This window comes from Rattus rattus, chromosome 3 (assembly GCF_011064425.1).
Source record: "Rattus rattus isolate New Zealand chromosome 3, Rrattus_CSIRO_v1, whole genome shotgun sequence".
NCBI lineage: Eukaryota > Metazoa > Chordata > Mammalia > Rodentia > Muridae > Rattus > Rattus rattus.
The window spans coordinates 100856260-100871842 of record NC_046156.1 but is presented as its reverse complement, the minus strand read 5'-3'; the positions used below and the strand labels follow the sequence as shown (position 1 = coordinate 100871842).

The 15583-nt window shown below is 44.1% G+C and overlaps 1 protein-coding gene across 1 annotated transcript in view; it reads right to left on the bottom strand.

Moving 5' to 3' along the window:
- Positions 1 to 15583, bottom strand: part of Frem2 (FRAS1 related extracellular matrix 2) — a 139750-nt gene that overhangs the window by 53478 nt on the left and 70689 nt on the right. Inside the window, exons 5-6 of the mRNA XM_032898423.1 lie at positions 9633 to 9758; positions 7412 to 7663 (exon numbers count right to left, since the gene is read on the bottom strand). Coding sequence (XP_032754314.1) covers positions 7412 to 7663; positions 9633 to 9758 — 378 coding nt within the window. The remainder of the gene's footprint in view (positions 1 to 7411; positions 7664 to 9632; positions 9759 to 15583) is intronic.

The window sequence follows — 15583 nt, the reverse complement described above, 5'->3', positions numbered from 1 at the left end:
ACCCCTGCACAAAGCTTAAGTCCAAGTGGATCAGGACACTCCCACATCAAACCAGACACACTCAAACTAATGAAGAAAAACTAGGGAAGCATCTGGAACACATGGGCACTGGAAGGAATTTCTAGACAAAACACCAATGGTATGCTCTAAGATCAAGAATCGACAAATGGGATCTCATAAAACTACAAAAGCTACAGCAAGGCAAAGGACACTGTGGTCAGGTTAGCTGACAACCAACAGATTGGGAAAAAGATCTTTTACCAGTCACCACAACAGACAGAGCCTTGTATCCATATACAAGAACTCCAAAAGTTGAACCATGAGGAGACAAATAACCCTATTAAAAAAAATGGGTTCAGAGCTAAACAAGAATTCACAGCTGAGGAATGCGAATGGCTGAGAAACACCCTAAAGAAATGTTCAACATCTTTAGTCATCAGGAAATGCAAATCAAAACAACCCTGAGATTTCACCTCACACCAGTGAGAATGGCTAAAATCAAAAACTCAGGTGACAGCAAATGCTGGCGAGGATGCTTGGAGAAAGAGGAACACTCCTCCATTGTTGGTGGGGTTGCAGACTGGTACAACCATTCTGGAAATCAGTCTGGAGGTTTCTCAGAAAATTGGACATTGAACTGCCTGAGGATCCAGCTATACCTCTCTTGGGCATATACCCAAAAGATGCCCCAACATATAAAAAAGACACGTGCTCCACTATGTTCATCGCAGCCTTATTTATAATAGCCAGAAGCTGGAAAGAACCCAGATGCCCTTCAACAGAGGAATGGATACAGAAAATGTGGTACATCTACACAATGGAATATTACTCAGCTATCAAAAACAACGACTTTATGAAATTCGTAGGCAAATGGTTGGAACTGGAAAATATCATCCTGAGTGAGCTAACCCAATCACAGAAAGACATACATGGTATGCACTCACTGATAAGTGGCTATTAGCCCAAATGCTTGAATTACCCTAGTTGCCTAGAACAAATGAAACTCAAGACGGATGATCAAAAGGTGAAGGCTTCACTCCTTCTTTAAAAGGGGAACAAGAATACCCTTGGCAGGGAAGAGAGAGGCAAAGATTAAAACAGAGACTGAAGGAACAACCATTCAGAGCCTGCCCCACATGTGGCCCATACATATACAGCCACCCAGTTAGACAAGATGGATGAAGCAAAGAAGTGCAGACCGACAGGAGCGGATGTAGATCGATCCTGAGAGACACAGCCAGAATACAGCAAATACAGAGGCGAATGCCAGCAGCAAACCACTGAACTGAGAAGCGGGACCCCGTTGAAGGAATCAGAGAATGAACTGGAAGAGCTTGAAGGGGCTTGAGACCCCATATGTACAACAATGCCAAGCAACCAGAGCTTCCAGGGACTAAGCCACTACCTAAAGACTATACATGGACTGACCCTGGACTCTGACCTCATAGGTAGCAATGAATATCCTAGTAAGAGCACCAGTGGAAGGGGAAGCCCTGGGTCCTGCTAAGACTGAACCCCCAGTGAACTAGACTGTCGGGGGGAGGGGCGGCAATGGGGGAGGGTGGGGAGGGGAACACCCATAAGGAAGGGGGGAGGGAAGGGGATGTTTGCCCGGAAACTGGGAAAGGGAATAACACTCGAAATGTACATAAGAAATACTCAAGTTAATAAAAAAAAAAAAAATTAAATTGAATTTAAAAGCTGAGAATTTCTCACTTCACCTTTTCAACCTTTTCCCTCAAGCTGCTTCTCTTAAATTCCTATCAGAAGAAGACAGTGCTTTGAAGCTTCCATTAACTTTCTGGATACGAATATTTTTAGTTCTTCTCCTCCCTCCTTTTAACATGGGGGTGGGGGTGGGGCTAGCCATCTCAGGGTTTGCTGTGGTTTTAACTTTCTGCTTTCTATTGCCCTCTAATTAGTAAGCCCCAAACCCTATACTGATCATTTTAAATCTTGTTCAAAAACTTTCCCATGCTCTTTGACCAATACGCTCATTCAAACCATCTGTAGGCGCATCTGTAGGCGCATCTGTAGGCGCATCTGTAGGCGCATCTGTAGACGCATCTGTAGACACATCTGTAGGCGCATCTGTAGACACATCTGTAGGCGCATCTGTAGGCTCATCTGTAGGCGCATCTGTAGGCACATCTGTAGGCACATCTGTAGGCGCATCTGTAGACGCATCTGTAGACGCATCTGTAGGCACATCTGCAGACTCATCAGTAGACACATCTGTAGGCACATCTGTAGGCGCATCTGTAGACGCATCTGTAGGCACATCTGTAGGCGCATCTGTAGGCGCATCTGTAGGTGCATCTGTAGGCGCATCTGTAGGCACATCTGTAGGCGCATCTGTAGGCGCATCAAGCCTCGTTCTCAGACTTGCTGCCCACAAAGTTCACCTTTCTCTTTTGGATTAGTTTTTCAAGAGCTGAGGACTGAACCCAGGACCTTGCCCTTCCTAGGCAAGCATGCTCCCATGGAACTAAACCTGCAACCTCTGGATCAGCTTTTAAAGTACTTTCTTACAGATCATGTCACCGAATTTCCACAAAATGCTGTAGGCTGGGACACCCCAGTGAGGTCATGTTTCAAGAGAGGAAAACAAAGTGGGGGGTTGGGGAGGGGGAGATGGCTTGCCTAAAAGGTCAAGCACCACTGACCAGACAGGAGCAAATGTGCATGCAGATTCCAGGACATTGACTGTGGAGTTGGGTGTAAAACCCTTCTTTAAAAAAATTTTTTTGGGGGTTGGGGATTTAGCTCAGTGGTAAAGCGCTTGCCTAGCAAGCGCAAGGCCCTGGGTTCGGTCCCCAGCTCCGAAAAAAAAAAAAAAAAAAAAAAAAAAAAAATTTTGTTTTTTTACTTAGGGGAATTTTATACTTAAGAATTATATCCACATCATCCCTCTCCCTTTCTCCTTTCACCTCTTTCTATACCTCAAGACTATCTATCAAATCCATCTTTGTCTTATTATTGTTACATATAGATATATAATATATATGTGCATATGTATATATAAATGTAGCCAGATGGGTCCATTTAGTGTTACTAGTACGTAGCTGTGTCTATGGCTGACGCAGGGACTGGGTAAGCTATCAGGCGGCTCATTCCTAGAGGAGATGGAACCTCCGTCTCTCCACTGCCATCATCACTCGTGGCTCTTCACCCAGAGTTTTCTTAAAACATGGCCTCCTGGTTGGCTGGGTTCCTCGGTGCCCTGTAACCCATTCCTCCCATGTCATTTAGCTGTGAAGTCAAATCACAATTAGCTTTGTTCCCTGTTTGTCTAAATTCGTTCATCTCTCAAGGTCTCAGGAGTTCCAACTTACAAAGTACCTGTGCGTTTGATCGAACCCTGCTTTCTTATCCCCTCCCCCTTTGAATTGTTTCAAATTTCAAATAGCTATTCTCAGGTAACCGTAGGTATATTTGGCACCACCCCACACAAACAGATTTTAAAGTTTGAGAGTTTCTGACCTGGGTCAAGGGCCTGCGTGTCCATTTACAAGTGATACAACCTTCACAGTGAGTACCCACTTCAGGTTTAGACTTTTCTAAATGGTCAGGCAGCTCCCTGAGTCTCTTTTATTTTATTTCATCTTAGCATCAAGGGTACCATATGTAGTATCTTTTCCATGGACCAGGAAACCTTGAGTTCTCCCATTCAGTCACTCCTGCTGTGTCCAGCCCCTTTGGCTTTCACTGACTCATGGTACCATTAACAGTGAGATTACTGTAATGGACACAACTCAAGGATATTCTGAGCAGTTATGAACTCATTCCCTCACACCCAATTCTTTGTTTTAAAATAGGATTTTAACTTAGGCAACCCTAACGCAGAATATATTTGTCAAGCTATTACTTGGATTGAATCTGGCCCTTTCTTACACAGACTGCTTGGCATCCCTTAGTGGGATCTCACTCTAATATAAATAATTGTACTTAAAATTAAGAAAAATGGGGGATAAAGGAGACAAGCTGGTCTTTCAGCTTTGCACAAATGCAAACAAGTTCACTCACATGTTGCCATGATGCATTTTTCTAGCATAAAACATTTTCTTCTGCAAAAGTGTTTTTGATTCTAATGTCCTAAGCCATTGGGCACTTGTGAACTGAGATCCACTAAACACAGGGCTCATCCTGCAGCTGGCTACAAGCTGCTACTTTCTGTGTGGCCTGGTAGTTTTTCCAGAATGGTCAAAGATGACAGCCATTTTAGTGAAGCCCCCATCTGGGTTGTCACACAAAGGCGGACCACGGGGTCAGCTTCAACGTTCCTTCATTCACTCTGAAGGCTGACGGTAGAGTGAGTGGAGTATTCCTAGTGTTGAATAACACTTTTTGTAAGGGACCAGTACTGCCACTTTGAACTGTAATTTGGGGAAGGACAGAACACTGAGGATGCTGGTGGGGATGTGTAGAATATCTGCATATTCTAAAGTCAGATGGATCAACAATGTGTAAGGCGTCAGTTCTTCCAAATACCAGGAAGTTCAGCTGTTTCTTAGCGGCACAACATAGATGTTAGCCAGATGTATCTGTGTAGCCCTGGGTCACGCTCCTATAGCCAAACATTGTCGACATTGGTGACGCTGGTGATAGATACTTGGTCCTAGTGAAGAGTCTCAGGGGTTTGCCCGCCATCATTACCTCTGTCTTCCACTTGATAAACACAGAATACTCTTTTATGATGTCTCAGAGGGACAATCTTGTTTTAGAAGATTCTGAGTCCCCATAGTTACAAAGTTACAAGGACTCGATTTCCTCATTAAGAAACAATCAGCTACTTAAGGCTTCCTCCATTTTACCCATTCTCACAGACATGGGCATGGCATTGTGGCATTTTGCTCTTGCTGTTGGCTTGTCTGCATGTTTTCATGCAGTACATACGGTGTATCTCACCTGCCCATGATGCCTCACATCTTCCTCTTCCCGCATAGGATCGTGAGCCCCACAGTGACCTAATTAAAGTATTTTTCCTTCATATCAGACAACATCTATGCATGAGCTAAGGTTCTATATGGCAGAAGAAGACGACAGCATGACGTCAAGAACTGTCTGGCCATGAGCAAATGTCCACGAGTGGATGGAGACTAACCGATCTTGGAGCTCTAAGTGCAGGTCTCAGGGGCTGAATGTCAGTGTGGTCAGTCTTAAGAAGGGGTGACATTCGATGCACGAATCATAGCGGTGTTGAGTACCATTTGGGGAACGCTACTGGACCTGACCGCTTGAGTATCTCTGAATCCTATCAAGGGAATTGGTTAACATGCCATGGGTTCTTGCTGACCTGAATACATATGGACATGTGAACTTGAACCCTGGTGTGAGAAGGAGGTCTGGCATACAGAATTCTATCTACCTTTTTTTTTTTTTTTAAACAAAACAAGAGCCAGGGATAATTCCTGCAGGTCAAAGGAATTCACAATGGCTTCTCAGCACTGAAAATGAAGCACTCAACTAGAAACTGGGTTGCTCTAGTAAAGGTGTTACTAAGACCTATAAAGGAAGACAAAGGGCAGTTTGGATTAGGGTGATAATTCAGAAATGGAAGGAATGAGACAGAGAACGCAGACTAGCAGATCAATCCGACTGTAGTTTCAGGGCTATTAATAAGAAGCCCAGCGCTCGCCTGTAACTCCAGAGCTTCAGACCCTAACCCTTCAGCCCCAAGGTTCACAAAATAAATCTTCTGCAAACTACTCTACGACTCTAGGACTCTGTTGATGGCTCTTTCACCTCGCCCCAAGAGGGGGTTTTTCCCAGGGAACAGTGCACAGGAGGTGCATAGATCAGCAGGCCTGACGCCACGTCCCTGTGTGACTAGAAGCATAAATATAAGCTTGTCACCTCACGCATAGGTATTTCCATCTTATCCATGGAAAAGGGGGAAGAATATCACTCTTGGTTCTTGTTAAGACTTACTATGAAACTTACATGTGTGAATTTTCCCCCAAAAGACTGTAACAAACAACAGCAACAGAATCCTGGCCTAAAGTAGGAATTAGATTCTCCACTTTAAAACCAAACCCTGCTTCATCTAAACCATTGCGGATTGGACACGAGAAAGAGCTCTCTGGATGGTAGATGGGAATTGAATGCAAGTTCTTAAGTTTATTCTGGACATTTAAAATACTGACCTTCTAAGAGCGATCCGATTTTGAAATGAAATTGCTTGCTTTAAATATACTGAATGCAGTTGAGATGTATTTTGCTTTTGCAAAGGATCTAAGTTCAGTTCCTGGCATCTGCATGGGCTGCTCATCTCTGCTTATGTGCACCTGTCACTGCAGCTCAGGGGAACCCGACCACCACTTCTTGCCTCCTTAGGGACCTGCAATTAGGTGCCCTCCCACAGGTATAATTAAAAAATTATAAATAGATACATATAGAACACTTTAGTACGTGAAGCACTTACTGGAAGAACTTTTTTCTTTTCTTTTCTTTTCTTTTTAAAGCAAGGTGATAGATAAAGTTGTGAAAGGAAAATTTCCTTTTATGCCCTCTTGTCAAATGTCACCACCAAATTTATGATCCGTGCTTTTAAACCTTTCCAGCAACACAAAGGCATCACCCTGTAGCCCACAGGATGGTTAGAGGATAGAACAAAGACTTCACAGAGGGACTGGGGGACACCTGACCGGCTTTATCTCACGCCTTCTTCACCTTAAATATCAAAGACCTTTCCGGACAGATGGCTTTCAGTTTCCTGAGTTTTAAGATTACTCGGGCTTTTCGACTCTTCTGCATCTTCACCCCAACAGCACAGCTCATCCTTCTCTTTGATCCGCCATGAGGAAAATGGGAAGGAGACGGAAAATTGTCCATGGGAGGGGAGGGCAGTGCTGCTGTTTCTGCCCTTTGCTTGCATCACAAAATCGTTCACCACCATCCCCCTCCCTGCTCCTTCCCTCCCCACAGGAAAGTGTGAACCTTTTCCAGAAAGCGTTGTTGCTTCACGGTAACTTGGTTTCCCTGGGGAAGAGCGGTCTAGTATGTCCGCTCCTCCTGTCTTGAGACCTAACTTCCCATATATTTGTTACCCACCCAGTGATTCATTTAACCGCCTTTCTTATGGGTTTCTATGGGAAATAGAGTTAAAAACTCGAATTAAAGTTAGAAAAAAGGAGAAGGGAATCAATGAACCTTAATAAAGTGAGGCCGATTCTTCCCCATGGAAATTGACTGTAACCACTCACTTGATAAGGTGACCTCCAGTCAGTAGGAAACATTACATCAGGAAAGGGCAGTGATTGATGTAGTCCGTGATTGATGGACCTTAGTCACTATAAAAATCCAGCAGAGAATCAACACGCACCTCCTAATTCTATTTGATTTCCATTTTTTTCTGTATAGATAGTCATGCCTGGCACTGCTGTCCCAGGTAAGGTCGAGCAGAACTCACCATCATCCTTGTCTGTGAGGATGGTCACATTGGCTCCCGGAAACTTGTCGCCGATCCTCCCGCCCATGGGCATGCTTAAAAGGACCTGGAAAGTCTCTTCCTCTTCGTACAATGAGTCATCAATCACCACCACACGACACATTTTCTCACGTTCATCTTTGTCAAAGCGGATCACGCTGCTGTGGTCCTCAGGCCTGGAGATGTAGTCAGAGTAAGACAGCACGGATGTCCGCACAGTGCTGGTTGCTGTCCCTAGGGGCCAAGAGAACCCAAAAGACTTCAGTTTCTAAAACCTGTTGTTTTCATATTCAGTATTTAACTGTTGCAACTGTATACAGCCACACCCCAGAACTGCAGTGGCAACTACTGGGTATCCTTATAGCACAGGTCTCCTGCAGAATCACAACTACAGTGTATCCTTATAGCACAGGTCTCCTGCAGAATCACAACTACAGAGTATCCTTAGAAGACAGGTCTCCTTCAGAATCACAACTACAGAGTATCCTTATAGCACAGGTCTCCTTCAGAATCACAACTACAAAGTATCCTTATAGCACAGGTCTCCTGCAGAATCACAGCTACAGTGTATCCTTATAGCACAGGTCTCCTTCAGAATCACAACTACAGAGTATCCTTGGAGGACAGGTCTCCTTCAGAATCACAGCTACAGAGTATCTTTTTAGGACAGGTCTCCTTCAGAATGACCTCACACACTGCAATATTGGCTTTCCAGTATTTTCTCCTACCACCCCTCCAACAAGCTTTCAGATTAACACTACAGGGCAAAATAGCATCTCTCAATATTCAAATGTATCCCATGTCCAGGCCAAGGACACATTCTTTCTGTCTTGTCTCAGCCCTTCTGTCTGTCTGTTGGGTTTTAGGCTTTGTTTGGCTTTAGGTTTTAGGTTGAGAGGTAATCCCACTATTTCTGGCATCTGGGTGCAAGGCTGAGACTGAGTCTTTAATGAATCATTCTTTTGTCCAGCTTTTCAGAGCACATACACATTAATGGGAATTTTCATGAAAGCCCGCCATGATGACGACAACTTTTATGGGACTTTTTCTTTTCCACTGTTTTTTTTTCTCTAGAAAATGGATTTGTATGTTAATGACTTTTGTATATTGATCTTAAATTTGCCTATGTAAATTTACCTTTCATGGGATGTTCCCATATAAGCAAAATAGTACTTTGGAATGTGTTTGTAATGATTATTAATGAGTTTTACATTTTAAAGATACTCATTTGCTGTCCTTTAAAGTTGAGGGCACTTTTAAAACTGAATTTAGTGCTTATGGAAACCTTGAAAAACTTCAAGAAGATAGTTAAATCCGTGACACTCTCCAGAGTTCACCAAACACCAACATGATAGATTAGTTGTCCTGGCCATTTTAACACTAATCATGTCAAAAATTATATGCTCAGAGGGGACCTATTGCTCTTTAATGGAAATTTGCATTTGTACCTTGCATTCCTACTTAACCATTAACACACACCTTATATTCATCAAGAAGACATGTTCAGAGAAGTGTAGATCCACTCCCACTACATAATGACTTGTCTATATAATGTCTTGACCTAGTTCCAATTGATAATGCTTTGTCTCTAATTCATTGCCCACATGGTCTTCTGTTTGATAAAGTTTTACAGTCACATATAAAAGGTACAAAAGTATCATTTTTGGTTTTTTATTCAACCTGACACTTTTTTTTTTCTGCTTATGAACTCATAGAGAGTTCTCTTTTCCTAACACAAAACAGAGGAAAACTCTTAGGACACTGCTGTTACTAGACAAACTAGCTTTAAATTAGTGTGTCCTCCTCAGATACATATTACTTTGTCTCTTTCTTTTTGTTGTGCTAAGGATCAAACACACAGCCTTTGGCACTGTAGGGAAGCCACTGAGCTGCACACTAAGGTTGGGACATGTTGAGACAGCCCAGGTTGTTTGAGAATGCTAGCAGGTTGCATCATAGACCAGACCCCACCTCTAAACAACGGCTCCGGTGGGTCTCCCTTCCCTGCTTAAATCGAACCAAGTGACCAAAAGTTGAGGGAAGAAGCAGCAGCTTCCTGCCAGACTGACTCAAAGGTTCTTAAGGAATGTTTCAGTGTCTATGAAAAACCACGACAAAGCCCGTCCTTTAGGCCCCATGGAATGAAGAAGCCAATGGGTGCGCTGACTGGAGGTCATTTCACTTGGCCCAACAGGGGGCTTACCTTGCTGTGTGTAGCAGATCACCATCAGCTCCTGGCTGATGTCTCCACTCCTCCTGATGGGAATGAACAGCTCGCCCACATCTTCTTCAACTGAGTATTCAGACTGGGGAATGAACACGGTTGATTCTAAAGAGAACACAGGATTACGGTTGGCATCATTTTTTTTTCTTCTTTTCTCCTTTTTGGTTTGAATTTCTTATCACAGAAACTTAACTTTTTTTTTGGTTTTTGGTTTTGGTTTTGTCTTTTTATCCTTTTTAGAATAACAGTGGTGTCAGGGAAGGGTGGAGGAAGGGAAGGAATGGGTATGCAAAACTCAGCACAGCTTCTATCTCCACTCATGTCTTTCTTCTCAATAAACATCACTGCACAGTTCTTTTCAATCCCCCTCTTTCCTCTTGGTAAAGGGTGGCATCTTCCCTGATAATCTGAGAGTGGAAATGCCCTGCTTTACAGGGCCTCGGGTTCATAGGGTTGAGCCTGGCTTCCAAGCACAGTCAGGATTGGAACTTAGATCATGTAATATCTACTCTATCCAAAGGACTTCCTTTTGGATGATTTGCAATTAAAACTGTAACAACATATTGTTCAATGGTTTTCAAACAGCAGTTCCTTTAGAGTCCCCCAATGTCTTTATCAGCTATAACAACACTGCTGTAATGTTTCTTCCTTCCTTAGCAGGATAGCAATTACTTGTAACATAAAAGCTATGTTTATATGACATTGTAAGTCTCAATGATTCTTTTTTTTAAAAAAAAACTTAGATGAAAGGTACATTAAATAATACAAATGGCACAATTAAATTGTTAAAAATAGATCTACTGTGTCAAACTTTCATGATTATTTAATTCAATTACAAACCCAAGACAGATTCTAGTATTCCTCTGGAAGTCTGCTTCCCTGAAAGTCTTAATAGCCACACAGAAAACACTTCCTGATTATCTTTGAAACAGTAAGCACAATTCTTCTGTGGCTGAAAGAGACTCTCGAATAGTACCCACAGCTAAGATGCACAGCCCACCCTGCCCTGTGGCTGAGAGCATAAAAGATGAGAGCCCCCACGGAGGGTTCTGTGATGCTGAGGCTTCCGGGTGGGTCGGTCAAAGGGAAGAGCCTGCAGGAAAGGGGCTTCTGGGACAAGAACCAGAAATGGTTCAGTGGTTAAGAGCACTTGCTGCTGTTGCAGAGGGTCGGGGGTTTAGTTCTGAACACCTCTATATGGTGGTTCATAGCATCCTGTAACTCCAGATCCAGGGGACCTGAAACCTGACCTCCTTAAGCATCTGCACACATGCATGCACATATGCAAAGACATAGGTGCACATAAATGAAAATTAAAAGCCAGTGAGTTCTGGAGTTCATTTTTCCAGCAACTCTCACATATCTAGAGCTCTATGCAGCTTTCTTCTACCTCAAGGTGTTGCAGGCACTGGCCCTCACTGCCCTGAGACCACTCCAGGTGCCCGGGTTTCAGTCCTGTGTTGACCTTTGACCTTCATACAGCACTAATCATGAGATGAAGTGCTTTTCAAATGACGAATTTTTCCAGTGTCCTTTGTTTTCTTCCAAAACTTTCTCGGATGTATTCATTTTTAGAATAATCTCATCTTGTAATGAATTTATCCATTTATTAAACACTGATTTCAACTTGCCAGACACTACAGTGGGGCCCGACTGATGCAGAAGTTAATGAAACCTGTGCCCTCCTGGGGTTTTCTTTCTCCTGGGAGATGGGAAGTAGGAAGATCATGACTAAATACATAAGAAGGTACATACGTTACTGGGTGGGGGTGTTGGGATAGAAAGAAAACCAAGTGTCTGGGAACGAGGATGCCCAGTAGTGCACAACACTTAGGAAAACGTCACAGAAAAGTGTTCTCGTAAAGCTGAGCTGAGGTATGCAGGCGGTCATGAGCCATCAAAGTGAGAAGCAGAGAATTCCACACAAAGGGATAATTTGTGAAAAGAGGCCAAGAACAGGCTGTGCTGAGGGCAGGCAAGGAGCAGGCACAGTAGTGTCTTCAGAACACAGTGGGTCAGGAGGTCAGACATGAGGCTGAAGAGGGGGAGGTGGGATGGGTGTGCAGATCACATAGCTCCCTTCAACTGCTGGAGAGACTTCCATTTTCTGTGATTAGGATGTGGAGATAAGGAAATCCACCCCATACGGGGACGAGAATAATCGAATGTCACAGCTCATTAGAATGAAGTCAGCCATCGTTACCTTTCCTGTTTCTTTTCTACAGTGCTCTGAGTAATCAGTGTCTTGGGATTTCCATGGCTGTGATAATGACCCAAAGCACCTCAGGGAGGAAGGGTCTATCTCAGCTTACAAGTCTCAGGTCACACTCCATCACTGAGGGAAGTCAGCGAGGCCACAACTAAAGCAGAGGTCATGGAGGAGAGTGCTGCTTACACGATGCACACCCGGGGCTTGCTCAGCCTGCTTTCTTACACAGCTCTGGGCCACCTGAACAGGACAGGCACCACCTACAATTGGACTAGGCTCTCCCAGTTCTATCATCAATCAAAAATTTTACCCCATAGGCCAGTCTGATAGGGATATTTCCTTACATGTGTTTCCCTCCTCCCAAATGACTCTCACTGTGTTAACCAAATGCTAACCAGAAGAGTCGGCCAGCAATCGTGTCTACAGCCCTTCACCTGTGTGCAGATGGAACTGAAATCAGGCAAAGGACTGGCAACATGGAATGGTGGGAAAGAAAGAAAGTTGCCCTGATGAGAGGCTGACGGGTGGGAAAGCAACTAAGGAGGATATCTTACGGGGATGTGCACATCTGGGTGTTTCAGGCCCAGAATTAGAATTATAGATAACTATTAGGGAAGCTGTCAGCTCAGGTCCTGAGCATTTTGGGTTTTGTGGTAGTTTAACTTCCTGGTTCCTATAGAAAGTGGGTCGCAGTGTTTAACATGTAGTGCAGTCCTGTTTGCCCATTCAGTGTCTCCAGGTGAGACATTAAAGAGCATGAGACATGGGTGGTGATGCTGTACTCTGATGTGTTTTATGAACGTAAGTTTCAGCGGCTGCATGACAGACTTGAAGTAGGATGGTCTGAAATGAAGTCCCTGCTTTTAAGACTTTGCAGGGAGGAGATCACAGACAACAAGGACCCGGAGACACAAGAGTTGACACAGTACAGATGTGAAACAGATGCGTCACTAACAAAGACTCACAGGAGTTTTCTGAAGAAGTGGTATGTGAGGGAACCCAGGACAACGCAAACACGTAACCTTGGCCAGTCTTTTAGAGATTTTACAAAGATGCTCTTTGTAAAATCGGAGAACACTATGGAGAGTCCCGGATTCCCAAATTTGGGAAACCTCGAGTTTCATTTTGGGTATGCTAAACCTGAGATTGGAAAAGTCTAAGTGGCTTTTGGCTGTATGGTCTTGGATTTCAGTGGAGAGGACAGACTCGGGAAACACAGGCGAAAGAGATGCCCAGGCATCAGTCAGAGTACGGTCACGCCTGGAGAGATGCAAGATGAAGACAATGACCGGACAAGGACCGGACGAGGACCGGATTGGAAGCCGGAGGCTGAGGACGGCCAGGATGCATTGCGAGTGCTAAGAAAAAGGGAGGAGCAACTGTTCCAAACATTGCTGAGGAATCCAGGAAGTGGAGGACTGAGACCAGGAAGTGGAGGACTGAGACCAGGAAGTGGAGAACTGAGACCAGGAAGTGGAGGACTGAGACCAGGAAGTGGAGGACTGAGACCAGGAAGTGGAGGACTGAGACCAGGAAGTGGAGAACTGAGACCAGGAAGTGGAGGACTGAGACCAGGAAGTGGAGGACTGAGACCAGGAAGTGGAGGCTCTCGGGGGAGACGACAGAATTTTGTTCTCCTCACCAGCAGTTTGTACAAGTACAGGGTGGCAGCCTGAAGGAGCGGCTCCATAAGGAGAGGGCGTGGACCTAAGCAGTCCTGCTCTAGAAAGCAACCAAGTGACAACTTGGGAAAACGTCTTTGCAGATTGATTTTTAAGACAAGGTTTTACCGTGGTAAGAATTGTAGCTACAATTATCAGGTATAATTTTACCAAATACAAAATTTTAGTATAAGCAACATCCTGGTTTCAGGGTAAAACCACAGAAAGTGCCAGGGAGCGTTAAGCTATCCAGTGAATCTCATGAACTCAGACTTCAGACCACACTCTCTGTGGCCTTCATATGAAACGTTACCAAAAGCTTGCCACATGCTAACGCTTCTGTCCTCGGAATTCATATGTTGAGTGCAATGGTGGAGGAGACCTGTTTTTGAGAGGCAAGTAGATTTAGAGAAGGTCACGAATGTGGCGGCTCCCTGAGAGATTGACATTCTTATGAAAGCAAGGCCAAGCTCGCTATTCACCCACAGGCAAGGGTGGCTGGGTGATACACCGGGGCCACACCCAGGAAGTGAAGTTCTGCAAGCCTGGAGGAGCCTCATCAAGAACCAAGTACACTAGCCCAAACACTTGGTTTTTTGTTTTGTTTCAGCGTTGCTGGAGATTGGAGTCTGGGTCTCAAACATACTTAAGCAAGCTCTCTCCTGCCAGTCTTGCACCTCGAGCTTAGATTCTTAATCTTCCACAACTGTGGGCAACAGATAGATATTGTTATCTGTTTTATGAAAGTCACCCAATCTATGATATTTTGTTACAAAAGCCGGAGCTGATTAAGACAGGGTTAAACATCGCACATAGCATTCATTCTATGCTGTAAACTGTCCTGGCTGGTTTAGTTTTCAAGCATGTCCTGAGGGCAGCTGAACATTCGGGCTTTTAATTAAGCAGCCCCTCGGTTTTAAACCCAGAGGGCTTAAGGTTTGGTTCTTTCTGCACCCCGTGACCCATACACATCAGATTATACAAGTCAGGGCTTCTCCCTCTCAGTGCCTGTGGGCTTGAACCATGAATATAGAAGAAAGCTGGGTGTCCGGACCGTGGCCCTAGACCTGGAATTCACTCCTACATTTGATCTGACAGAGGGTAAATAGGCCCGTATCATGTTCAGATTGTCTGTTGACCTAACTTTTAACAGAAATATGTAAACCTGTGGGAGAAACTATAAAAGGATATCAGAAAGACAATGGATGATTTCTACGGTTGCCGTTTAGGTTAATATGGTTTTTCAACTTCGTGTTACGTATATGGTAAAGTGTATGCACAGGCTGGCTCAAGGAATCCCAGCTTTTTATGAGTGAAACGTTTAAGAACCTTCCTTGCATTAGTCTTGAACCCCCTGACAGTCTTAGTATTTGCCAACTGCTATTCTAAACACTCCTCATGTTTCGACTGGCTTTATCTTTTCAATAACTTCTGAGGTCAGAACTTTTGTGATTGGCATTTTAGCTGTCAGGACGTAGCACTCACACAGAGGTCAACCTGCTGTACGTCAAGTTGGGGGAAGTGCTGACAATAGATTTGAACTCAGACAAGCCATCTCCGAGTCCATGTTCCTAACCACATGGCTGCCCAGTGTTCTCCCCAAAGGAAGCCATGCGGGGTGAGAGAGACACTGCTAACACATGAGCAAACACTAACCTGATGTCAGGAAAAAGAGATTTACAAAGAGAGGGAAAGGTTAGAAGAAAGCCAGGAAGCAAGTACGTAGAGCAGTGTTTCTCAACCTGTGGATCTTTGGAGTCAAACAACCCTTTCACGAGGGTCTCAAATCAGGTATCCTGCAGATCAGATATTTACATTATTACTTGTAAAAGTAGCAAAGTCACGGTTATGAAGCAGCAATGAAAATAATTTTTCTGAGGAACTGTATTAAAGGGTCACGGCATTAGGAAGGTTGTGAGCCACTGACCTAGAGGATTCCTTCAAAGAGTTGAAAATGTCCTAGACATTCCCTTTAGCTAACATGACTAACATACATTAGCATAGACAGAGAACATACAAAGGCATACATCCTAAGAGTGCCCATGTGAAATCCCACTCAC